General features: G+C 41.4%; 1 protein-coding gene across 2 annotated transcripts in view; it reads right to left on the reverse strand.

Moving 5' to 3' along the window:
* shank3a (SH3 and multiple ankyrin repeat domains 3a) overlaps positions 1 to 27,599 on the reverse strand; it is a 183,914-nt gene that overhangs the window by 42,528 nt on the left and 113,787 nt on the right. For both annotated transcript variants that reach the window (XM_059335864.1, XM_059335863.1), the window contains 2 exons: positions 19,930 to 20,111; positions 792 to 905 (listed from right to left, as the gene is read on the reverse strand). In XM_059335864.1, the coding sequence (XP_059191847.1) occupies positions 792 to 905; positions 19,930 to 20,111 (296 nt within the window). The remainder of the gene's footprint in view (positions 1 to 791; positions 906 to 19,929; positions 20,112 to 27,599) is intronic.

The following is a 27,599-nucleotide window of genomic DNA, read 5'->3' on the forward strand; positions in this document are numbered from 1 at the left end:
CTTTTTAGTTTTGCTGGATGACTTCAATGTTCACACCTCCTCCTGGTGGACACCAGCAGTGAAGGAGGACTATTAAGTGGATGAAGGAGGCTTTTTGGGCCTTGGGCACTGGGAGGCTAGAAGAGCTGCACATTTGGTGGCCGCTAAAGCAAAAAGGAATTTTTGGTAAAGTGTCAGGCAACATAGGAAAGAAAAGCAGGGCTCGGCTCAGGCTGTGATCAGCAAGGGAGAAGACCTGCTGACCCTGACTGGGGACATTGCTGAGCAGTGGAAAGAGCACTTTGAGGACCTCCTGAACGTAGCCAACATGAGTTCTGTGAGGTAGTTAAGATGTTTCTCAGCAGCAGAGTACCAGGTGTGGGTGAGATTCACAGAACGCTGTAGACATTGGGCCATCTTGGCTGACACGTCTATTTAATGTTGCCCAGAGGTTGGGAACACTGCCTACAGAATGGCAAATGGACCTGGTTGCTAAAAATTTTAAAAAGGGGAACTGGAGGGTGTGCTCTAAGTATCGTGACCTTCAGAACACACTGCGGCAATTTGGGCTGTTTCCTAATTTATAGTATTATAAAACATTTTAAATGCTAGAAGTTTTATTTATCTGATAAGAAACAAATTAGTAGATGTTCACACCATTGCATTGGCTATATTACTAACTTTGCATTTCAGCACCATGGACAGAGCTATAGCCCAACATAAATGCAAGACAGACACTTGTTACAGTTTGACAGTATGAGCGAACAGTATGTACATTAATGTGTGTGTCTGTGTGCATGTAGATGTCTTACCTAGCCGTGGGTCATATTGCCTCATCTGAACTTCTTCCACATAGTCTGCTGGGAACCAGCCTGTCCTCCCTTTGACCGTGCCTTCCCAGAAACCTCCTTCCCCTATACTCAGCACTGAAAAGAGAGAAAGAATAAGGGGGATCTAAATCAGTCAAATATTGTCATAAAACACACAGAGTTGTCATCCTTGTGAGGTCGTAGAGCCTGCAGAGCATTGGAAAAGAGACAAAAAAGGACAAAGGGCCATAGGTATTTAGGTTCCTGTGTCCTGGGTTCATAAATTACAATGTGCATTGAGGGAGAGGGAAGGAGGAACACGTGAGAGGGAGAGAACGATTTTTGTTGCACAAATGCACACACAAAAAGCTGATACAAGGCAGGAGAAACTGTAATGTGAAAATATTGGTCTGTAACTAATGTACCGTACCAAGGTGTTTGGGCAACATAGGCTTTGTTCTCTTTTATGACAATAAACCATTTTTTAATTTAAAAAATACAGAAAAAGACTGTCTGAGAGATTTAAAAGTAAAGGGAGAGAGTGGAGGGAAAAGACAAAAGGAGATCAAGAAAAAAAGAGGAAGGAGAGAGGTTGAAAGAGTGCAAGAGGGCGGGAAGGAGAAAGAGAGCGATTCCTTCTAAGTTCCGCTGTGGTAATTAGAGATGAATGTATAGTTGATATTGATCTTCCCTGCAGGACTGAGCCAGCACGCTCATTTCTACAACACTCATCCATTATCACAGCAAGCTAACAGACACACACACACACACATACACACACACCCCCACACACACACACACACACACACACACACACACACACACACACACACACACACACACACACACACACACACACACACACACACACACATATACTCCTCAGAGATCACCAGCTGGAACTGAAGCTTTGCCTGAGCGAGCCCCTCTTCTAAACTGGTTGCTAGGATACGGCAGTATGATGTTGCAGCCAGCAGACAGCCTGCTAAATGATGTAGTCTACTTCCTCCAAACTATATTCTACTCTGGCATGGGGACATGTCACAGTGATGTAACCTGGGGCACTATGAGAGGCAGCCAACTGGACTTCATCTTCAGTGACATGATAGTAAAAAGTTCAAATATCAGCCATTCACAGGAGACCTTGCCGTGACTTAACAAATACATTATTTTTTTCTTGAGCGCTTACTGCTGCACTGTGTCCACATCTTACTTTCCCTAATATTCAACTTCATCCAAATCCTGTACAGAGGCACACATGTAGAAGCAGGAGTGTGTGTGTCTGTGTGTGTTCGTGTGATCAGCCATGTTCAAATCAACCCTGGTAGAAACATAGAAATTACAGTATTAATCTCTTCAGATTTTGTCTGCTCCCCTGGCATATTGTATAATTAATGGGCATAAATTGAAACTTTTCTTGTTAACATGAAGATAAATAAATAATAATCTCTCATTGACTATACCCAGTACATAAGTTATCCCTATAGAAAGTAGGGCTGGAAGAAAACATTTTCTATCATTGCCCAGCAGCAAGCCAGCCCATGTTTATGCTCATCATTGTTTGAATTCTGCACTTCTTGACTGGAGATGCACACCCAGCTGTGCCAGGCTAAACATACACTAGCTGAGAGAGAAGTGGCGTGTGAGAGGAAAGAATGGTTGTTTATCGACTTCCCGCTGTAAAAAACACGACACTCAGCACACAGAGGATACATGGGCTGATCCTCCTCTCTGATCTCAGCTTAACACAACTTTACCCTGCCTGTCTCCTGAGAACGGACTCCCTCTGTCTCTTTATTTCCATGTTTAAACCCTTTTATTCTCTCTCTCTCTCTCTCTCTCTCTCCTCCTCTTTCTGCTCGGCACAATTTTCTCTCTCAGTCCCCTTCGCTGTGTTTCTGAATGATTTCTCGGTCATCGTCTCAATCCCCCTCTTTGTCTCTGTCAGTGTGTCCGTCTATACTGTAATGGTGTCCCTGAAGTAGACAGGTGCCGGCTGTGCTCTCTGTTCCCCATTGACAGAAATGAAAGAAAAGGTGAGGCCTCTGATTGATCTTCGAGGCCGCCCTCGCTCACTTCCCTCACTCCTTTTCCCCCCACTACTAATCCATTTCTGGTCGCTGACACCAACACCTGACAATATGGACAGAATCGACCACTGAGTATGTAAGAATGCAGGCAAAAGTCACTGTTTTTTAGCTTTTAACATGCATTTGTAAAGATAAACAAACATCCTCATCAATGAACTTTTAACACACCCCAGGGACTCTTAATGAAATCAGGCCAATTAATTGATTGTCAGACAAGTCAAGAAAAGGTCAGTGAAACATGGACACAAACACGTGGTTTTAAATACATAATATGCTTGATAATCTTCACAATGCTCTCGGCATTTGATAGCAGTGAATCTGCATAAACACTCTATCACTCCTAATTAGTCTTTTAATCAAAACAGCTAGGGTTATTACTTTGGCTACATTGCAGTGATACTTTATCTGTTCCTACAGATAGATGTATTGGCTTAATTTTCTATCTCTAACATGCATGTAAGGTATATGTACATGCAGCCAAAAGGCATGCATGTAATTATGTATATACCCCTACATGTACTTAAAGAGTTCCCTGCTGTGGCAGTAGCCTCAACCTTATACTGCCACTCTGTTTTGATCTTGCCAACACTGTGTTGGCATGACAACTGTCCCTGTGAATCAGATGTGGGCTCACAGGAGCCAAGTGGCAGGAAGGATCTCAAACAGTGCATGTCTGTGCAGCAGGGTTTACAATATGTGTGCCGTCTTGATGTTTTGGACCGCTTTTGGACCAACCATGTTGAGAGCTACAGTTGTAGATACTGGTGGGGATGGCCTGTCACCATTAAAACAGTCTACAATATGGCACAACTGTTATAAGACAAATTAAGTGAAAGAAATACAGTATTTTATTTAACTATTATTCATCCAATCTGTCTACATATTGGACTCCTTTTAATGTGTATGCATTTCTCAAAGTTAAGGGTTCTTAAGAAAAAACGATCAAAAAAGTTTGCAAAAACATTGGAGCTTTGTAGATGAAACTGCCTTTGAGAAAGCACAGGCTGTGGTTTCTAATTGGCATCTTGAAGTCTGCAACCACTGGTGACTTCAAACAACTATATTTGCTCAGAGGAATGTTGTTGAGTCACATTCTGTGATAAAGTATCTCTAGCTGAGTAGTGAGAAAAATCATTGGTCACTTTGCATGTTGAAGGTTCAATAAACCACAGAGCCATTTGACTATTAGCTCTTCAGATGTTCTGACAAGTTTATGGAATTTTCTTGAAAAACTTTGGCTGATGGTGATATTTTAAATTTTTGCATCTGCAATATGAAAAAGCCCCCATTCAAATATCATCGGTATAACGTTCTGTGGTTCAAGAAAAAGATTCAGGTCACACTCATCAATCTCTCAATGCGAAAACACACAGGGCAGGTTGATAACACTCCATTGGTGGTGGACACTGGAAGTGAGTCAATGGTTGAACGAGAGTATGATGAGTCCATTTTACAGTATAACCAAATAAATAACCAAGACATTGAATTTTGATGCAGAAGGGCAGGCAAGAGCAGTTCAAATTGTGTTTTGAAATATCTGATGTTCATACTGAATGGCCATTTTCTTTTTAACATTTTTGAAAATAGAAGGGCAGCTCAAGAACTGGGTACGTGGGTCAAAATGAAGAATGCAATTATTTATCTAATGGATGTCTCCTCCATGACATTGAACAAAGGTATAAGTGATATTTGACCTCAAGCAGGAAAAGAAATACACTTTGATAGAGTATGTGGTACTTAATCTCATGCATACACTGGAGACTGAGTTGCTTCAATGCAAAACATAACAATAAATGCCATTTGTTCTACTCTGTATGGAAGCCTACTGGGGCTTAACAAAATAACAGTTCAGTACATAAGGCAATCAACACCTCAGCTGGACATCAGACAGTAAGAGGTCAGGCTTATCACGACTGTATCACTAGAAGCAGTGACCTGCCATGCTGATTCATAATCACCTCCACAGGTGAACTAGGGGGTGAAAACACACAGCATATGTTGACATGCATTCATATACACACACAGTCATCACATGCACTGCTGTACACATGATTAGACACAGAGTACCCACTTTAATATGTATATATTGATATATCTGTGTACATTTACTATATTTGCTGTATTGTACAAATATCATTATCATTATCATCAACATGTACAGCTATTTAAGCTATCATTCCCATATCATTATCATTACTACCATAACATGTGCTTCTTATTTTTGCATTTTTGTTTTATACCAGTGTCATAATGTGTACAGCATAGCTTTATGATCATTCCCATATCATTATCATTACAACCATACTGTGTACATCTTTTTGTGCATTCATGAATTATACTAGCATTATAATGTGTGCAGCTTAACCTGTCTTTTTAACATTTTTCCTATATTGTGTTACTGTACTACTCTACGTGCCTCTGCAGGTTGCCCCCTGGGGACAAATAAAGTGTTTTTGAATTTGAATAGTAGTAGCATGTTTTGCTTCCTCAAGGACAGCATAAATTGTCTGGGAATTATTCTGCAAAATGCTGGATGCATGTGGAGTTGACTGCATTGAGCTGCACTGCAGGTTCAACAGATGCACATGTTAAAACCTAACCTGTCTGTAAAAAGATGCTCAATAGGGCTGAGGCCTGAGCACTGTGCAGGCCTGAAGCAATCACAAAATTAGTGACAATATGTGTTTTGTGACATGGTGCATCATCATGCTGGAGGTGTGGATAAACTGTAGCCATAAGGGACTGATGTGGTCATCAACCGTGTTAAGATATGCTGTGTTGTTCAGCCATTCTTCAGTAGGTATCAGGAACCCTAATGTGCTAATGTGTACTAAATAAATGTCACACTGCTACAACCAGCCTGCTATGTTTACACCTAACAGGGTGGCTCCATGGATTCATGCTGATTGTGACAAATTCTGATTCTTTTATCATCAGCATAATGCAAAAGGGACCTGCATTTTACTCTCCTCGATGGACTAGCTTTGATGATCCTGCTCTGTCTCACACATGTACCATACTTTCAATTAGATTAGATGAATCTGTTCAGCTTTAATACCAGGCTAGAAGTCGGAAAGTAATTTGAGGTCATACTGTCAGGACAAGTGACTCAGCATGAGAAAAGCAACATATTGCACTCATGTAGCGAAAATAAGTTATTGTTACATTTATTTTTATATAACTAATTATGGCAATTAATCATGACACAAGTTAGGTCATATCGTCCAGCCCAATCAGTATCTGACTGGTCTTCCGAATCAAATTCATGCTTGGAGATGATCATCTGAAAATCAGATCAATTCAGAGATTTATCTAGTGTTTGTCTATTTGATTTTCTTCTATGACCCTGACCCTTCAGCTCATTTTGTCTATGATTTCTAATCATGATAAAAAGTCACTCAAGTCACACTGAGAATGACAGAAACTAGATTTGTACAGCAGTTGTGTGATGAATATACAATCTATATAAAGGTGGAGGGCATACCTTAGTGCTAGTAGTGTTTTAATACTTCATACTCACTAACATTCAACGATGCCATTGCACACACAGTCTTACATTTTTATCTGTTTACAGCCTGAACAATGTACAGAATAACAAACACTGTAAATGCTCAGGTACATATAGATATTTTGTTTACTGTGCAGTAAGAGATACTATATTGTAAAGCCTCAGATAAATCCACAGCAAGTTCTGTGGATTAAACATTTTACTAAGCCATTAAAGGAAAATTCTGAGCTTACATAGCAATAACATATAAACGAAGCATGAAATGTGACCAGAAAGGAGAGCAGCATAATAGGGAGCCCCAGAGAATGAAACAAAGGGAAAGAACGTGATAGAAAGAGACTTGCATTCAGCAATGACAAAGAGAGATGAGAGCCAGCTAAAGACAGACACAAGCTGACAAAGGGAAAAGAGCTATGTTTCAACAGGCGCCCTGTTATTCACAAGTGTCCAAGAAGTCTGCTGTCTGGTGAAAAGTCTGGTACATTATTGTTCTGTGTGTGTGTGTGTGTGTGTGTGTGTGTGTGTGTATGTTCATGTTACTTGTGAGTTTTGCCCTTGGTTAAGTCAGTCACGGCTCCTGGTTTAAAAATAGCATCAGCGAGGATGCAGAGCTATTTATACTCTTCACACACCCTGCCTGTAAGCTTTAATGCATCCCTGCTCGAGTGTGTGTGTGTGTGTGTGTGTGTGTGTGTGTGTGTGTGTGTGTGAGACTGTGTTTGTACATGACAACCGATTGCACTCATTTTAATTCTTGCTTTGCTTTGCTCTATCGCTTTGAGCTGAGTCATTCATTTTCTTTCTCCTCTCATCGTCTTTGTTTCTCCGTATACCAAGTAACCAACAGACAGACACACGAATGCATGCACTCATACAGTACTGTGGAGTGATGCCAACTGTTATGAATGAATGTATTAGTGACCGCTGGTGAGCAAAGGACTTTTCAAAACTCATACAGGAACATATTTTTCACATGTAACATAGGATGCATCAAACTCATGTATTTGCCTGCAGAAACAGACATAAAGGATGCAGCTGTGCTGAGAAAGGCTGATGGCTTTCTGCCACTGATGCACTCACACTGATTCAGACAGGAAAGCCGTGGAAGACTTGCCAAAATACAGATAGATTTCCATAAAATGCCATGACAGGCTTTCTGCACGTTGGATTTGCTAGAAGAAACACAGGGAAACTGTGTGTCTTTGATGTCATTATTTGCATATAAAATGGAAATATTGGAATGTAGCAGTATTAAGTCTGGAAAGTAATATACCGGGGTGATAACTGACCTGTTTGTGCAAATATTTAATTCCTAACTGCTGAATGAAAGTAGCTGCTCAGACAACTTCCCTCTTAAATTTGTCACCCTAGCTGCTGCATACTATTCTTAATGCTTTCCATTTAACTGCTCTACAAAATGATCTGTCATTTGGCTTTTGATTTTTTTTCTCCACTTTTTAACTGTGGTCTTCAGGCGGACATAAATTAGTGCAGTTATACATCCAAAAGAATCACAGTTAGTAGTTAAAGTGATGGGCTGTACATTTTCTGCAGCCATATTCCACGTACGTTATATAGACATAATGGTATAGAAACAGTGAGAGTGAAGAGATAACACTATTAGTAAGCTAACTGGTAGATACACCTGGTAGCTTGTTCCACTGGTGCTAGCAGCTTACACACACATTGTTGTAAGCAGTAGGTGTCTGACAAAACACAGCCTATTGTGATTTTTTTCACCATTCTGTTGCTGCTCCCTGCTGTTCACTTCATGCCCAGTGCTTCGCTTCTCAGCTTCCTCTTTAGTATAATGAGTAACAAACACTATCAGCATTCAGACCACTAGTGTTGATCAGTGATAACTTGTGAGAATCAGATGGACAAAAACCTCAATCTCAATCATCTTAAGTGAATTAAAACCACAATTTTAAAATGTAAGTTTGAAAGATTAGATAAATACATTTAAGTCTTACATTATTTAGGATATTTGAATGATAAATATATCAAACAAAAATCCATCTATGACCCTGCCTGTGGTCCTGACCTCTGGGTTAGCTCCTGATCCCTCAATACTCCATGTTATGTTGCTCTACTGAAAACAATTTACAGTACATAGTGTGTGTGTGTTTGCATGTAATACACAGTACATTAAATGTGACATGAAATAGGGACTTGCTGAGTAAGGCTTTTCTGAATAAAGAGCAAGTATATATCTCAGCCTACATAGCTGCGTGTGTGTGTGTGTGTGTGCTTGACATAAAGTGTGTGAAGGTGAGAGTCTGGAGCATTCCAATAACCAGAGTGGAGCTGTTATTAGATTTGGATCCCTGTACTCTTTATTAAACCTGAGTTCAATGCGGTGTAATAGAGAGAGAGCAGAGTTGCATCTTTATGAAACAAGGGGGACACAACTAGAGACATGCTAACACACACCCATTCAACAAGAAGAAAGGGGGATGACTATGTGCAGTGGTGCAACAGGGATGGCCATCATTACCTGAAACCTATGAGTAGGAGGATACATGCTAATGCTCTGGAGGGAGAACAGAGGACACATGGAACCAAACAGATTGGTTATTATATGGCAAAACAGGTATGATAACAGAGAGAAGAGATTAATAGGTCAGAAAATGAAGCTAATGACACGGACAGAGGTGGACATGAAATAGGAGAAGTAGAGGTGGCTGGCAATTAAGAAGGTGATGTGGAAAAGGTGGAGTGGACCCCAGAGTAGAGACAAGACTGAATGAAGTAGAGAGCCAATAAATAAGAAGGAAAAGGGATAGTCACACTGCTATGAGTCAGATGTGTGCTGTGGTTTGCTGCATGTTCGTCCTCACAGGACTTCTTTTGCTTAGAAGAGGGCGAGGGAGTGGTGCAGTCTCTGGCTCATCAGTATTCAACTGAGAGAGAGAGTTGGAGGGGGAGAGAGAGAGAGAGAGAGAGAGAGAGAGAGGGAGAGAGAGAGAGAGAGAGAGGGAGAGAGAGAGAGAGAGAGAGAGAAGAGAGAGAGAGACAGAGAGAGACTGAAATAAATAAATAATTGAAGTTTAAGAAAAAAAATGGAAACAATGAGAAGTAGATTCTGTTGTGAATGACAGCAGAGTCAGAACAAGGAGAGGAGCTAAGGAAGAAAGCTACAGAATTTTTTTTTTTAAAAGTGTGGAGGGGCGGGAGTGTTGTAAATTATAGTGGGAGGAGGCGGAGGAAGAGAGGAGGGAGGAAAACTCCAAGGCTGACTCAGAGGAATCCCTCTTCTCTTCTCATCTCATCTCCTCCCTCCCTCCCAGGCTTGAGGGGAGCTACATGACATTCCTCTTCTTTCATTCTCACTTGCTTTTTATTCCATTTCTCATTCTTTCTCTCCTTCTGTGTCAACCCTCAGGTGGAGACAAAAATAGAACAGACTACATAACCGTAACCCTCTGTCTTTGCTTCTTTTTTTTCTTACTCCAGGGCAATATACCACACAGGCCTGGCTCTGATGGCACAGAGAGAGGAACAAACTATATTAAATACAGTGGTGAATTATCATTAATACATGTGCATGAACACAACTAAGACAATCTATATCAAAACACGGACATATGTTATCACCTGGTACACTGACCAGCAAAATAGTGGAGTTCTTCATCAGAGTATGCAAGTGATTGATTAGCTGTAGAGCAGCCATTGATTGTCTGTTGATTGTTAATAGATCAGTGATAGATTGTTTGTTGCTGAGTCGTTCATCACACACCTAATCGTTTGATTGACAAGTCAGGGTGTCAAATACATGATGGTGTTTATGCTGTGATAAATGAACATGCTGTAATGACCTGACAAGCGCCCATGCTCCAGCCTCTGCTAGATATTATTACATGACAAAAATGAGTTGTCTGAAATTGCATGTGGCTGCATGGGAGAGCTGGTTTGGCGAGTGGTCATGGGGCTTAATTCACTGGCATTAATAACAAGGATAATCTCAAAGGAAACTGGGTCCATTCTTGTTTGATTGTTTTTCATTTCTGGAAGATTTTGCATGCATTTGGAGAGAGAGCTCAACAAGAAGAGGTCAAGACACAAGGTTTTTTCAGAATTTCTTAAAAGCAACTACCTGATATCACCGGCTAAGGACATGACATTTACACATGCATTTTCACACCCATGACTGCAAAGTAGGCTGTCACTGTACAGGACAGAAAACGCCTGTTGTTAACAACCATCTGGAGTCACTCAGTCAGTTCAGCCCTGCCCTCGCCGTGCCCAAACACTGTGCGTCACACTGTACATGATAGTGATTGTAAATCAAAAGCATATCGGTGTTTCTGTTGAATATGTATCTACCTCAGTCAATGGCTCCTGTTTATGCAGCAGTTTTCCTGTTAATGTTTATTCATAAGCTGATTAACTCTGCAACTGCTGTTCATGTCTTGTTTCTAATTAGCATTTTGTGTGAGGCTACACCTCAGTACAGTTCATGTATGTTAGGAAAGCATTGGTTTTAAGTGTGGGATGATCCTGAGAGCTTGGTTGCACCGTATGGGCATGTTTGGAAAACAAAAATGTAAAAAAAAAAAAAAATGAGAGTGTAATAGGAGGACAGGTGGCGTCTTCAGCAGGGAGCAGGTAGGTGCGTGGGCGGGACTTTGCACCCCACTGATACTCTGATTGGACAGCTAGAAGGTTAGCTGTGACATCAACGTCCTTGCCTCAGGCTTGTGACCATGTCCAGTATCAATAACACACACACACACACACACACACACACACACACACACACACACACACACACACACACACACACACACACACAAAACCTGGCACATTATGAATGACCATCGAGTGAAATCTGTTAATAAAGTGACTAGCCTCAGGTCCATACTGTGATAATATTAATTTCTCCTGGGGAACATAGGACACACAGTCTAAACCTTCATTCCCAAAACACTCCTTCCTCCAATGTCCCCATGCAGAATGCACTATGCTATTAAACACTTCCTTGTGGGGGTTGGTGAGGGGCATGAGGACATATTATCAACAGATAGTCATTTGTTGGAAATTAAGTTTTTAAGCATAATATATTTTTATTCTCCTTTCCACATCTATGGATATCTAAGAAGAGGAAAATATTTGCCTTTTGGGGTGTAGCTAGTAGCAATGTACCAATACAGAAACTGATATTGGGGCAACATCAACTCACATAGAGTGGATTGGGTATCAATGACAATGGAGCCTAGCTATTAAATGTATCAAATAAATTTGATTATATTAAATGTTCATAATATACATCTCTGATTCAATAAAAAATGGGAGCTTGCCTAAAATATAATAAAACAGAATGTGATGATTTGCTGATCCTTTGAGACATATGTTCAATTGAAAATGTACAAAGATAGTATTATTATATATGTCACGTTGAAACTTCGAATCCAGATCACGCCGGATTCGAACCCGGCTCCGCCGCAGCACACGGCATACATGGTTAGCGCTCTACCGGTGTGAGCCACCGGGACACCCCACATTTAAATAATTAACACTTAAATTGCTGTTGTTTTAACAAGTTGCTGTGCACAACAATTCAGTAAAATTACTTGCATCTATTTATTTGTTATATTTGTTAAAAAAAACCCAAACAGGTTTAACAGGTTTTGGTCAATCCTTATGTTGCCTTACACATAAGAATGATCCCAGTCACGACCACACAGCTTAGTAATTAAATGAAAGTATCAGATTGCTATTAAAAAGCAGGTATGGAAAGTGGGACTGAAAAAGTAGGATCTGTGCACCCTGAATAGCTAGCAGTTATTAAGCATGTGTAATCAGTGAGCAAAAATGCTTTTGGGAAACAGCTCACAAATGTAAGAATGTGAAAAGGGTGCTTTCACTGTTTAAGCCTGAAGGAAGAATAACACTGCACATGATTTTAATCTAAGGAAAGGAAGTGAATATATAATTTGTGCATGTCGCTGCACTATCTTTGGGTTTTTTTCTATTTAGTATATGAGCTCAGTGGTTGTATAGTTGATGTGAGGACACACAGAAACAACTGCAGAATGTTTACTCCAAACGAAATTAATAACCTGTAAAAGCATAGTCTACATCTGCTTCTCATACAAAAACGAGATGAATGTGCATGTGTGTTTATAGGTATATACGACAGAGAAACAGAACAAGGGCAGCGAACGACGGAGAGACATTTCTTCCATATGTGCCTCGGATATTAGGACAGCTGGTTGCTGAATACTTGAAGGATGCTGTTTATCTAACTTGTGGGAGGCAATTACTTACACTGTGCTGCACAAAGACAAACACACACAGAGGCAAGCACACAGGCAGACAAACACTTACAGATTTACACACGTGCGCTCATCACATACACACTTCATGATGCAAAAAACAATGAAGAGATACCCAAATACCCACACAGACGCACACACGCGGTACACTTTGTGCCACTACCAGACAGAGAGGAAGTCTAATTAATTCAGCCCAAGCTCACTGTGGGAAGCTAACAATGATATTTAGTCTAAATTCAACACACAGGCTCTCATCCAATGGGATTTGCAAGAAGCAGATGAAAAGATAAAATGGAGGAATATTTCTAAAAATCAAACTAAAAAATATGCAGGTAGAAGAAATTTGTTTTTAGGTCCAAATGAACACACTAAAGGCATAATTTGATCATTTTTATTTCTGTCTTAAAATTACCAGTCAGAGCTGTAAGGCACTTACCACCTGTTGCTTGGTAACAGACAGATGCATATGCATTTTAGTCTTAACAATAGCAAGCTTTGTGGTCAAAAACATGATGCACTGTGCAGTGCCTTATTTTTATTAATACACTGACTATCGGCCTTGTTCAAAGCACACATACACATCAACATACATACACTGCTGCTATTGTTGGAGAGAATTAAATACATAATAGCAGCATAATTCAGACAATGTGTCCAACAGGAAGCTTTTGCAGTCCTGTGACGTGTGATCAGTTTGCCAGCATTAGTAAATGGCCGAGCAACTCTGTGTGTTTCCTGAGATCATAACAGCAGTAATAGCTGCTTTCTGAGCCTGTGTTAAGCTAGACCTGGAATAATCTATTAAAACTTGGTATATTTGTGTGTGTTTGCGTCGGTATAGCTGGTGCAGGTATCCTCCACTGCCCATAGCGGTGTTAATATTCTGCACACACTGGGTGCGGCCAAACCCCATTAATCATGTTTGTGAATGTCTAATCTCAACGTTACTTGCACTGGTTTCATTTTCATGGCTGTCTGCAAGATTTATAATGGCGTTTGGAGAAGGTGTATGTGGAGAGTGTGTTTGTGTGTGTGTGTGTGTGTGTGTGTGTGTGTGTGTGAGAGATGTAATACATTGTTACGGAAGCATACTCTTAAATGTGTCACCTTGTTGAGGAGAAGAATGTCCTAAACGTGCAGTTAATGCTCCCAGCGGGGGAACCAGCACATTGGTACACACATCTGTTCTTTTGAATGTGTTTTCGTGCTGCTGTGTGTTTTACCTTTGCACCTGCAATCATGTGTTGAGTTTGACCAAGTGTGCACATGTGTGTGAATGCGTCTGTATCAGCGACTGTGGGTGTGTATGGGGCCCGCAAGTGTGCAAAAAGCTTGACCACGTTACGGTGGCATGTGTCCCTGTTCGTTACCATGGTGATAGTAAGTGGCCTTTCAAGAGATGTCCATCCAGATGATGAGATGAGATTACATCAATGAAGGGGAAGAGTAGAAACAAACACAGGGGTGAGCAGGGAAATGAGTATAGAGAGGAGGGTGGGGGGATGGTCCCAGGCGACCTGTTAATGGAGTGAACCAAAAGGATCATCAAACACACACACACGCACACACACAGCTGTGCCCAGATACACACAGACAGACCACGAAATCCGATCATCTTGGAAACATCAATTTCTTTTAACCACCATCAGTGACGCCTGCGCGCGCGCACGCACGCACACACACACACACACACACACACACACACACACACACACACACAGACACACACACAAACACACACACACACACACACACACACACACACACACACACACACACACACACACACACACACACACACACACACACACACACACACACACACACACACACACACACACACACAAACAAAGTCATACCCTCAAACAAACCATGATACCAAGTTTATGCTAGTTTTGTGGTCTGGTGGCAGTCAGTGAGTGAGGAAGGACAAACAGACCTCATTACATGAGACTAAGAGTCTGCTTGGAGGGCCGGATGTGGATGACCCTGCTAAATGGTGGACAGCAGGGCTGTTTGTCTAGACGAAGGCTGTCTAGAGACATTGATCTCAGACAGCAGACCAATGGACTAACAATCACTGAGTAAAGACTGGGAGTTTTTCCAAGCAGATCTTCATAGTGGAGAAGAAACCGGTTGGATAAAACATACTGTATGCTCATGGGGATTCTAGCATTTGATTCAATTATTGAAACTAAGAACACATATAAAGGCTGAATGAGTAGGATTTTCCTGAAAAACACTCTATAGTCTCACACAAAAAAGAATCCCTCTCAATCATGACTTAAGACCCACTACAATATGGTGTTGTCTCTGCCGCAGAGATACCCTGCCCTGTGCCTCTATTTTCTCTTTTCTTTTCTATTTTGCTGTGTTCGGGACATTTCTGGTCTTTGGGTAGTGGGTGTGTAGGCCCTGGTCACAGCGTGCAGGGTGTGAGGGCTGGATTCTATGAAAACGTTGCGACCAGGTGCCAGAATGTAATCACACCTTCAAGAGAAAGCTACAAAATGGCTGACACAGTTAATAAAGCCCTGCATATATACAGTACCAAGGCGAAACACAAAGCGGACAGAGGTTTCTCACTTTCACCCAATGATGAGCACTGAAGGGGAGGAGGAGCAACTTTGAAAGCAGACAAATCCCACTCATTCTGCCTTTAAGGCCCATCTACTGTTTTTTTTTTTTTTTGGCATTTTGTTGCTTTATTTATAGTGATAGACAGAAAGGGGGTGATAGAGGGGAAGACATGTGGCAAAGGGAGCTCAGGCCGGATTCGAACCCGGCTCCGCCACAGCACACGGCATACATGGTAAGCGCTCTACCGGTGTGAGCCACCGGGACGCCCCATCTACTGTTTTTAAGGGGGGTTTTATGTGCATCTATCAGTGCTAGTCTAAGTGAAAATGAAGGATGAAAATGTGGAATCACATGCCATTTTTGAGAACCATATAAGTCTTCCTTCCTCTAATACGTTATCTCACAGATTCTTTTTGAAATTGATTCACAAAACTATAATCTGGAAAATAGACTAACCCAAAGATTCTCAGTTACTGAAGTTCATACATAAAACAAGTCTGCAACCTTCACATCATCTAGTTATGGTAGCAGAATTGTAAATGATTGTGTCTCCCCAATTTTAACCACTTTCTCATCCTTCTTTCCAAATGAAAAAGAAAAACATTAGTTTTACCTTGATGTTCATCAGCATCGTCATCATCATCATCATTAGTGTGATTGGCATAAACTTCATTTTCTTCATTATACGAGACATCAGCTATAAGGCATGAATCAATACATAATGTCATTTTTTTCAACACATGAATTGAATCACAAAGCTCAAACCTTAACATATGTATTGGCTTTCTAACATTAAAGTACTAACACTATTCCACAACAACATACAGTACTGTATGTTACTGCTGCTATATGCTGAGTACAAAATATTTGAGAGCACAAAACACAGTTGAGTGCCACTCAGTCTAAAAGTCTATGTTTGAGAGTGCAACAGGGGACAAAATGGTGTAACAGTGTAGCAGATAATGTTCAAAACTTCTCACAGTCTTGATTACCTGTTGAATTTGGCCTGCAAGTGCAGGGTCGTTTTGTTGGACGCTTCTTTCTATTTGCCAAAAAAAAGCTGGGAAAATGGCATTCCTTAACCATCAGATAGAGGAAAACAGCAGTATTTGGTGTCAGTCTTTCTTAAAAAATTAAAAATGCTTTAACACCAAATGACTAAAATCACATTCAATTTGTTTGTATCCTATTTCTTCAAGCCATTATGGCAGAGTAAATGAGTAGTAAGTAGCCAACCAGATGTAGGGTTTTCTTCTTTTTTTAACAGAGAAAGGTGGGTTGGTTGGGTTTACCTTGATCTGATCCAACTAATGGTTCAAACATAAAACATTCTATGAGTATTAAAGACTGTGGCTTACATTTTCAGAATAGAAAATTCAGAATTCAGAAGTGCCCAAATCAGCTGGAGAAAACCGAGATAGCAGACTAAGAAACAAGCATGCACAAGACGCTCAAATCTGATTTGCTCTAACCAGTCTGTGAGTGTGCATTTTCAAAGGTTGACTTGTAGACTGAGTAGTGCTCAGAATTAGTTTTGTGCTCTCAAATATTCTGACATTAATATAGCTCCATACTGCTACAGCATAGATAACATACTTAAAATTTCTGCCTACTTTTATGTGAAAATCGTAACAGGAAACCACTAACAGTTTTCAATTGTAGTTGGCTAATGTACACTGCAAGAAAACCATCATGCTGTGTAAAAACAAATAAACAGTTGAGGAAGACCCTTCAGGTTACCTAAAATGGGGTTTGGAATTGGAAGCACTCTTCAGCTGCAAAATGAAGCTAGCAGCTTGCTCTCATTAAATGCTAAAATATTGTGATAAATATCTTACAGTAGGGAAAAAACAACTAATATTCACAACATCAAGACTTTCACGTTAAGAAAAATGTCCTGGTTGCATAGCATGAAGTAGTAGTTGGCTGTAGTGATTACATAAAACAGAGTGCTATGGGAATTTAGTTAGAATGCTCTACTGTATTTACCACCTGAGTCCAGAAAGTCATCCGCCACTACAAAAAAGTAGACAAGAAATCATCATATTGTGCTATTATTAAATCTTCAAGAATCTTATATTAAACCACCACCACACTTGACTGGGAATGTGCTACAGTCTACTGCTGAGAACTAAAGTATATCTCTCATTAGAAGAAAATCAATGGTCTTCATTAAACTACACAGTGGGACACATCTTTCCCTATACAGCATATAATATTCCTTGCCTCAACAGGCCACCAATCTATTCTCCTAACAGGTGAGCTAATAGACATTCATGCTAAAGCTTATATACTGTATGTAAGCATGGATGCCAACACACACCCACAAACACAAACAGATAAATCATTGAATGAGATTTACCCAGTCTGATCTCATCATAAATATGCTCCTCTGGAATGGTTGGTGATTAACAAGGATGTGAGGACATTAACAGAAAGACAGAGATGAGTGTATGAGTGAGTGTGAATATGTGCGTGTGTTAGGGAGGTTATGGAGCTAAAGAGGCTAATTATCTAACTATAACTGAATAATCACCATATTTGTAGTCTGAAGCAATAACAGAGTTAGCTTCAGGGTACAAACAATTCTGTTGATGTTTACTTCACATACATGCACGCGCACACACACACACACACACACACGTCTTTACTTGGGGCTAATCAAAATCCCTAAAGGTTTTTGATTTGTTTGTCACCTTAATCAGGATGATGAGACAGAAAAAGATAAAGAAATAAATTCTCCTCCCATCGTCTCTTTCACTTGCCTTACCTCCTCTTGTCCTTCATTGCAAATGAGCCCTATTACTATTAGCAACTCATCCATTTATGAATGCAGATTAGATGAAATGCATTATGTATCAAACGAAGGGTCATCCATCCCTAAAGAAAGTGGCTTCTCAGGCCTAGCCTGTCTGTGCACCAGGAGAGCTGGTCATTTCCTACTAACACTACTACACTAAACAGAATATGGTCACCATAACAAACCTTTTACACTTAACCTGAACTGCCTTGGCTTTAAAATGCTTGACAACCATTTGACATCGATGACGTATTTCTCAGTTTATATCCCAGGACTACGGAAGCATAGTGAATGCAACCCGGTAATGGTTATGATGGTCAGTGTTGCATAACAGAGCCAGATGGTTTACTTGGCTGGGCCATAGTGCTGGCAGCCATGCGACTGTAAGCTTGTTTCCTGCATGGCCAACATGAAAGAACGGCAAAACACTGTGTGTTCACATTAGTGGCAGGGTTATGGATTCAGCTGCACCGACAGAAAAGCCAGTGACAGCAGATCCATTCGGTAGACGGAGGCATACTGACTGCTGTTGAGTCATCACATTTCCGATAACATTTGTGTCAACATCAGTATGCATCACTGTTTCAGACAATGCTGTATCATTTGGTTTTGTTCAGCAAAAACCATGAGTCTGAATTGTTGAACATGAATTGTTTATCATCTGTATTAGTACTTCCTGTGTAAATGACAGCTGTGTTTTCATAAAACAGACACAATACTATAAAGGCAAGGCATCAAAGCATTCAGGAGGAGGTTCACTGGTGAATGAGTAAAGGTGAGAGAAGCTGGAAGACAGAAAACATTTAGGAACAGGGTGTTATACTTCAGTTCTGTATGTATCCAGGCAGAGAGGAGGGGTCTTGTTACTGAAGGTTTCTGAGAAGTGTGTGTGTGTGTGTGTGTGTGTGTGTGTTGTGGTTGTTTGCACAAAATCCAAATTGAAATTCCAAATTGACCCTTAATCTGTACTTCCTGTGCCTCTGTAGATCCGAAAGGAACATGAGAGGTCTCAGCATGAGTGCGGCCACTCTCTCTCTCTCCGGCCTTTCTGAGGACACGAGGGAACTGTTTCCATTAGGCTAATGTGGGTTTGTGAAGTGGCAGGATGTAGGGTGTGGGGTCAATGTGGAGCAGGGTGTCTGTGGACAGGTGATAAGAGGAAGGACAAAAGCAGTTATACGTTCGGGGGGAAGCACTTTCAGAGAAAAGAAGGACACAGTGTGTGTATGCATACCAACAACCAACACACAGGACCTGTTTGAATTTGCATGCCCTCTCCTTGAAGTAATCACAGATTTATATTGAGATTGTACACATATCTCAAGTGGATTCAAACAGGGCCAGGAACTAATTGCTACACTGTAGGTGTAGGGTTGACACACTCAGGTGGATGGGAGAGATACTGGGTGAGAAGAATATTATGGAGTTTACCTTCTACGTCATTACAGTCATAGTCTTGAGTGAAGCATGGATGGAGACAAAAGCACACACACAAACACATGAAAGCGAAGCCACTGCACCTCTGTGTAAAGCAGAAAACAGCACATTTACAAAGTGGATGGAATGATAATTCACAATGTCAAGCTCAAACGACACTGAAATGACTTCCAGGTTGAGCGATTACATAACTGCTTTGCAGCCAAAAACACAGTGGAGTAATGGTGTCCTTTGTATCTGAGAAGTATGAGAGCATAGGAATGTCTGCCCTTTTATTCTGCAACAAACCCGGCTCTGACAGTCATGAGAGCCACACGTAGCCATGAACTTTACAGGAGATCCTAAACTAGCAGTGATGAAATACAAAATATTAACAGCAGTACTGTCAAGAAGTAGCAGTTACAGTGAGGGAATAAAACATGTACACAAATAATAGCAGACAACCTACCTTTGACTCTCTCTCCACGGTTGAGTTGGATCTCTCCCTCCCCCTGTGGTGTGTAGGGCTTGACCACGATGAAGGTACGTCCCGGGACAGCACTGTAGAGTTTCCGTTTGGGCCCGCGGGGGCCCGTCAATGCTGGAGGCGTGTGATGAGGGGGGCTTGGGTCTCGCTGCACTGAGCCAGGGCTGTAAACAAACACATATGTTACTGTGGTGATTCCAGGGAGCTGGTAACTGAAGCCTGTGGTCACCGACATGGTCGTCAGCGGGACATCAACCTGGTGACACCCCCTGGTTGTTACGCTGGCCAGGGAGGGATTCATAAACCAGTCCAAATGCCTGCCGATCAACAGTCAACAATCAGTGTTCCATGGGAGAGTCATGAGAGGAGAGTACACTCCTCCCAACCACTCTCTTCCCCTCCTCCTCTTCTTATTCCCTCTCTTCCTTCTTTAATAGCACAGACAATATCCTTATTGCTCCCTTTTACCCTCTCCTTCTCCTTCTATCTCTCCCCTCTCCCCCGCATCCTAACCGAGGTAGAAGCAGAAATGTTTAACGGTAAGAGGGACTGCACTGTTTCCTTCTCTGTGTGGGTCTGTCAGATCCGTCTGGAAGCCCCCCTTAGTCCAACACATCCTGAGTTGGGGCTCCAGAAGAAGCCCCCTCCAGAGAGGGACAGAGATCCCTGCGTGTCCCCAGGTCCAGCTGCTCCAGGCTGGGTTACAGATCCTGCCTCGTCCTTGGGTCCTGGTGCTCCTGCTGTGGAGGAGAGAGGCTGGGTCTGCTCCCCGACTCCCGCTCCTTCTCCTGGGAGTCCCGCCGCGTCTGCCTCTCCTCTCCCCTCCACCCCTCACACACACACGCTCGCTCACACACACTCACACACACTCTGGCAATGCTGCTGCTACTGCTGCTGCTGCTGCTGCGCTCCGTGGCTCCCCTCCCCTTTGATGGCTCGCTCACACTCACACACCACAAGTCCTCTATGTGCATTCTAGCCGTGTGCACAGGCACATAACACAGACAGCCCCCTCCACTCCTGCTAACATTGCACCTCCGCTAGCATGGCATACGCCACCACCAGCATGTTGCTAACACATCGCTGACACTCACATACACACTCTAGTCCCAGAGCACGATTGATCTCCTCCTGCCTGTCTGCCTGCAAGCGTGCATGCGCCATGGCTCCCTGAGGCAGGCTGTGAGAGTATGTGTATGTGTGTGTGTGTGTGTGCTTGTGTGCAGTGGGGCGGGGGACAAAAAGCTCCAGCCCATTTGGTTTAATTGTCGCTCCTCCCTCTTTCCCTTTGCCTTGAATCCCCTCTTTCTCTCATTCTCTTGCTTCCATTTCACCCTCTTATCCCTCTCCTTCTCAACATTTCTTCGCACTGCATCTTCACCCTCTCTCTTTCCTCCTCTCTCTCTCTCTCTCTCTCTCTCTCTCTCTCTCTGGCGGTGAATTCTAATACAGCATCGGCAGAGCTCCGCCTAGTCTTCATTCATCACTACTTTGCCACCACTGTGTAAGTTGCATTCAGCATCATTCTGCTTCCTGTGTTGTAAAAGCATATTTTGTATTTTGACATCCATACACAATACATTAAGTACAGACACATATGTTAATCACACACACACACACACACACACACACACACACACACACACACACACACACACACACACACACATATACATATATATATATATATATATATATATATACATATACATCATAAGCTCATATTTACCTGATCTGAAATTGTCTTGAGAGTAACTGAGTGAACTGGGACTGGATGCTATTCTCTGCAACATTGACTTGAAAGACTAGAAATCTCTAAACCCCTTCATCCCTGTCCATCCGCCTTTCAACCTCTTTCATTCTCTTGCCATTCATCCCCCGGCACATTGTATCACTCACTTTATAGCCGTCATTATTTCAGACATTTTAGCCTCATGTGCCCTTTACCCTCCTTTCTCCATTCTTCCGTCTACCCCTTTCCTCATTTCAAGCCTTGTTTGTCTCTTTCTTTCCCCAACTCTCCATTGCTTTTCTTGCTCACCCTATCTCACACAGCCTCTCTTTCTCTGTCCCCCTCTCCATCGAAACAACGGCTTGCTGACGGCTTTCCAATTACTGCAGGGACTGAGGGGCCGGGATGGCTGCCGCATGTTAATGTCTGAGCCCCGGTACTGAACATCAGCAGCACACACAGCGGAGAGAGAGGAGCGAGGGAAGGAGAAGCAGGGAAATGAGGCTGATGTCAAAGTGACACAGAGAGCCAAAAAATTAGATCCCTTAAAGGATATCTATTTCAATGACTCAAACCTGCCTCCTCCACTCACGCACCTCTGCCACACCATACGCCTACTGTGAAGTTATGTACACAACTTGACCTCGGCTGCTCCCTGCAGATTAGCTGATGATGGTTGGGTTGACTCATGTTATCTATGTGTCAGACAGAAGGAAGGGGGTGGAGATGGTCGCTGCTCTCTTCTCGTCTTTAATGACCTGTTTTTGTTTCACAGGATGAGGCTTAAATTGGCTACTGCACTTTAACATAATAAAAAAATACTGAATTACATTTAAACAAGCACAAATCAGATATCAGAAAACTCAAAAACATCTTTAACTGCCCAATTCTATATACCTAAATGTGTCGTATCAATTTCATTACATTGCTATGGTCCAATTTCCTCTCTCTCTACATTTACACTGTAATATTTGATCATTTCTCATCAGAAAGCGTTTTCTGTAGGATGTTCTTCAACTCTTTATAGTCATCTCTACATTGTGAGCATCAGTATCATGAAACACCCACGAGTTGGTACCATCTTATATTTCACTTCTACATTATTACATATTCTCTCTGGCTGTAATACAATTTAACAGCCCACTGGAAAGATCTACCAGAAGGCTTTGTACAGTCACTTTGAGATTAGACCAAATGAGAGCAAAGAGCAGACTCTTCTTTGTTGTTATAGTGACCAGGGAAAAAACAGTTCAAGGATTTCTAATTTATTCCTCATCTGAACTCAAGAGGGACACAACAAATACTCTCCAGAGTTGTATGTCTTGATATTTTTGCAAAGGTATTCTGCCTATTTTTGTTTTGAATTATGTTTCCCTGTTGAATACTAGAAATAACATATTATTCTTAGATCTATACATCCTTTTTCTTTCAGCATAACGTCTTTTAGTTTTTTCCATGACAAAACAGCAGTTGGCCATAGACGTTTTATGATTTTAAACATGCCAATAGCTCAATGAATTTTGTGTGACGACATGATTCACAGTTTTCATATGCAAAGTTATGCTGCATTTGCAACAGCTTTTTTCATGCTTGTTGTATCTTTTGTCTCTTTCCTTCTCTTTCACTGTGCCTCATTATTAGCAGCTTCCACAAGATACGGATGTAGGATCCATTACATGCACACACACACAAGTACACACATATACACAAAGTTCTAATGCAGCCTATTACAAAAGCTCCATCGTTTCCTAGGACACCGGCCCTTCCTCTGTAACGATGGCAACTGTCAATAAAAGGAAAGAAAATATAGCCAACAAATGCACTGAAAAGTCAATTATATGAACTTTGATCTCTGTAACAGTCAATTTGTCATAAATCATTTGTCTAAAAAATACATGGATCCCAACTGACGATTTTCTGTATATATTCTCATTTCACACATTCAAGTAATCTCACAAAAAAAGAGAACTAAAGCTATTTAAAGAGATAGTGGTACTTCAGTTTACATAGATTATAGTGACCTTGATTCCGATTGTTTTATTCCTCAAACAGATTAAAGGATATCAGACTAAATAAATTGCAAACATAATTTTAAAAAATGTATCCTAAATAGTTTGTGGGAAAAGTGGTATAAATGCGTGTATCTGATGTTTGTATGTCTGCAGCTTATCAGCCTAATATTTTTGTGCAAAAGCATGATTGTGTGCATAGGGACCTCTTACAGTTGAAAATATATCTTTACTTTAAGTTTGGGTTGGGATTTAAGTTGACACAAAGCAACAAAGAACACATAATGCGGATGTGGTTAAGATTAATTTATTATCAGATGCCTTTCACCTCTTCATCTGTGTTTTCGAGATTGAAACAAACTTGAGATAAGATAAGTGGCCCTTATCAGAAGTTACCTGGGCATGCCAGCTATCAGGTGCTTGATTAGGATCAATGAGACCACTAAAGACAGGTTAACAATTGAACAGCTCAATAATGAGTCTAGCTGCCTTTGTTTGGACTAAATCTATGAACGGCCTACATAACTCTGAAGATGCAACTGCAAATGTCACAAAATGCCATTTACACAGATGCTATCAAAATAAGCAGCTTCAGAGGAGCTTTTTCTCACATGACTGCCTTGCCTTCTCAGGTAAATGGCTTTTTCCTCAAATAGCCCAGCTCTTTAAGGTGAGATGAGCACATTCTAAACAAAGTCATAATCAGCATCACATTTTGCATTCTAATGACCATCAGTCTGGCCTTGCTTTGCTGCACTTGAATGAATATATGCTCTCTCACTCTTTCTTGCGCAGTCTGGGAGTGTTTATGGCTATCAAGCTGGAAGTAGAATGCAAACCCATTGGGCAGAACATATTAAGGTCGTGAACAGCAAATCTGTTTGTACATGGACAGCTTATGCTTTGCAGAGACTTCACCATTAGGCCAAATTAGAAGAGGGGGTTAATTGTTGTGATCAGGCCATAAACCTAAACTTCACCTCAATTTGAGAAAAGGGAGGATAAACAAACCACTTAGTCCTTACTGACAACACTCACATGCGTTGGCATCATTTTCATCACAATATTCACCAATGCTCAAATATTTGCTGTACACTTTTCTGTGTGTATATTTGTCTAATTTTAATGCATTGGATAACAAACTGAAATGGTGTAATACGGGTGTAAAGGATATGTGTATCTCAAACTATAGTCTCATGGTCTTGGATAGGATGTCGACTGCATTTCTTTATGTAAAGCAACAAAGCCAATGTCTGAATATTGAAAAGGCGTTTATAGAGGCTTGAGATCCAAAAGGCTCTAAGTACTTTATGGACTTGAAGAGGGCTTTTGACCAAGTCCCTCAGGGTGTGTTGTGGGTGTGTGGAGGGAACATGGGGAACCAGGGCCTTTCTCTGAGCCATCTAGTGCTTGAATACAGATCTTTAGTGAGGTATAAACAATTCAATCCCAATCAAACTGAACGAAACAAAAATATCCTGTGGTCTCCATCACCAGCAAGGTAGGACCGAATCTGAGATTGACAGGTGTATCAGTGGGCTGCCTGCAGTGATATAGGTGCTGTACAGGACTGTCATGGGGAAGAGAGGGCTGAGCCTAAGGGTGAGGCTCAGCTGATCTCTGCTCCAACCCTCACCTATGGTAATGAGCTCTAAGAAGTAACAAAAAGAAGGAAATCATAGATACAAGAAGGCAAAATTAGTTTCCTTTGCAGACCCTCTGGGCTCACCCTCAGGGACAAGGTAAAGGGTTCAGATATGCAGAAGGAGCTCAAAGTAAAACCTCATGGGCACATCAAACTGAAGGAGACCCCAGGGCAGACATGCAACATGCTGGATGGATTACATATCCAATCTGGCCTGGGAACACTTTGAAATCCTCAAGGAAGAGCTCCAGGATGTGGCTGGCAACAGGGACTTTAAGGCTACAATGTTATCCTCCTGCTACCACGACACAGACTGGGGTAAGAGGCAGGAGATGCTAAAGAGTAGTTAAAGTATCTAAACTACTGGCATGTTACGGTTCTATGCCTGCAATTACTGACAGTCATCACAATTATAGAGAAGCTCCTGCTATTTGTAAACCATATCCACATTGTTTGAAGCATCCTGACTTTGTTTAATACAAAAATACAGCTGCAAGTATTGTAACTTGCTCTAGCATTTGAAGAGCTTGACACTGCATGATACGACAGTATTGTTGATCTAATGTGTGTGGTCAGGCTAGTATAGACAGCATCAGTGCTTTAAACAAAGATGGAGGATAAAAAATCAAACAGATTACTGTTAGCCTATCAGCATCACCCTCTGACACAAATTATGATGTGCATGGACCAATACTACGGTGTCCTCCTTTTCATGTGGATTCTCCATAGGTGAAGCAGTAGAGGCTCAACTCTTAATCTCCTCCTCTTCTTCCCCCTCCTGTCCTCCTTTCTTCTCCGTGTGCTCCAGCCCTTTGGCTGTGTTAACACGCCATGGATAATCTACACACCAACAGCCACTGGTGTGGCTAATGCAAAGAAAGAATGAGGGATACAGGGTCAAAACGAGTTGAGGAGAACAGCAACAAACAAAGAATTAAAAGGTGAAGGAATGGGACACCCCCATGTTGGGCTTGTTGCCATCATACATCACCTGAGGTCACTATACAGCACATCAGCAGGTAATGTGAGTTTCTTGCTCATTGACAGTAATAGCTACGACAACAACCGTACATGGCAACACGTTTCAGGCAATGGTGTGTGACTGACTCTTCATTTGAAATGAGGATTTGGTCTCCTGTGTCTAAATCTCTATCCAGAAAAAAAGGTTAGCAGGAGCTTATCCTGACACTCAAACATTTTGTCCAACTCCAAAAAAAGAAATGTTGGGTGACTCAAAATTTCAAGGCAACAAACTTCGATAAAGCATCAGTTAGCCGCTAGCTTTCGCTAATGACCGAATTTCACAACAAAAGAAATAAGAGTTAGCAGAACTATTGTCCCTTGTTGTGAACCCCAACTTAAAGATGTAAGTAACAACAACTCACAAACTTGTTTTTGAGCATACAACTGGCTTCCTTTGTTGTGCTAACTTACATTATTGCCCTAAATGTCAGTAATTTATATTTCCAAGTTTTACCAAATTATGTTTGTTTTAGGCCAGAAAATACAAGTTGGCTTTTTTGCAGTGCAATGGCCTGGCTGGTTGGGGAATTTACAGAACCTGTGTTGGCTAACTTGACTCCTAGAAGAACACGACATGTTTAACAAGCCCTAACTATTCACATAGTTTTCTACATTGACATATTCTCTGCTGCTGTAGGAAGCTAAAGACGAGAGGAACACTTTGGATATGGTAAAATAACAGTAATATGTGTCTATCTGGCAGCTTCAGAGTTTTTCTTCCAAAACAAGACCATTTCTGACACTGACACTGTCAAGACAGTGTCCTCTTAATGATTAATTATCTCTTTGTATTGACTGCTCATCATGTTAAGTAAGCAATTAACCTTGTATGACACAGGCAAAGTTGCTTTGTTCTAAATAAAATTCTGCCACATAACATCACCCATCGTCATTTCTTATTATATTGTCAACTCCATCAGCTGGAGAGATTCTCATACCCACACTTTAATGCTTTTATCTGTCTTGGTGAGGTTTGTTTGTAATCAAGTCTTAATAAGACACTTTGACTTAACTCTCTATTGTGTCCATCTAAACTTTCTGCTGAGGCCTGGCCAAGCTATTGAACCCTTGCAGCACTGCATATGTGCACTGAGGAAGTGATGGTGGTTTCCACAGGAACTTGCTGGAGTCTGCCATTGGGCGGGCTGTTGACCAGCCAAGCTAATTTCACACTCCCCTGGTACCCATAATGCCTCTAGAGTTACCGTGGGCATAAACAGAAGGTCAGAGAGAGAAACAGAGA

Source organism: Centropristis striata, chromosome 6 (genome assembly GCF_030273125.1).
Source record: "Centropristis striata isolate RG_2023a ecotype Rhode Island chromosome 6, C.striata_1.0, whole genome shotgun sequence".
Taxonomy (NCBI): Eukaryota; Metazoa; Chordata; class Actinopteri; order Perciformes; family Serranidae; genus Centropristis; species Centropristis striata.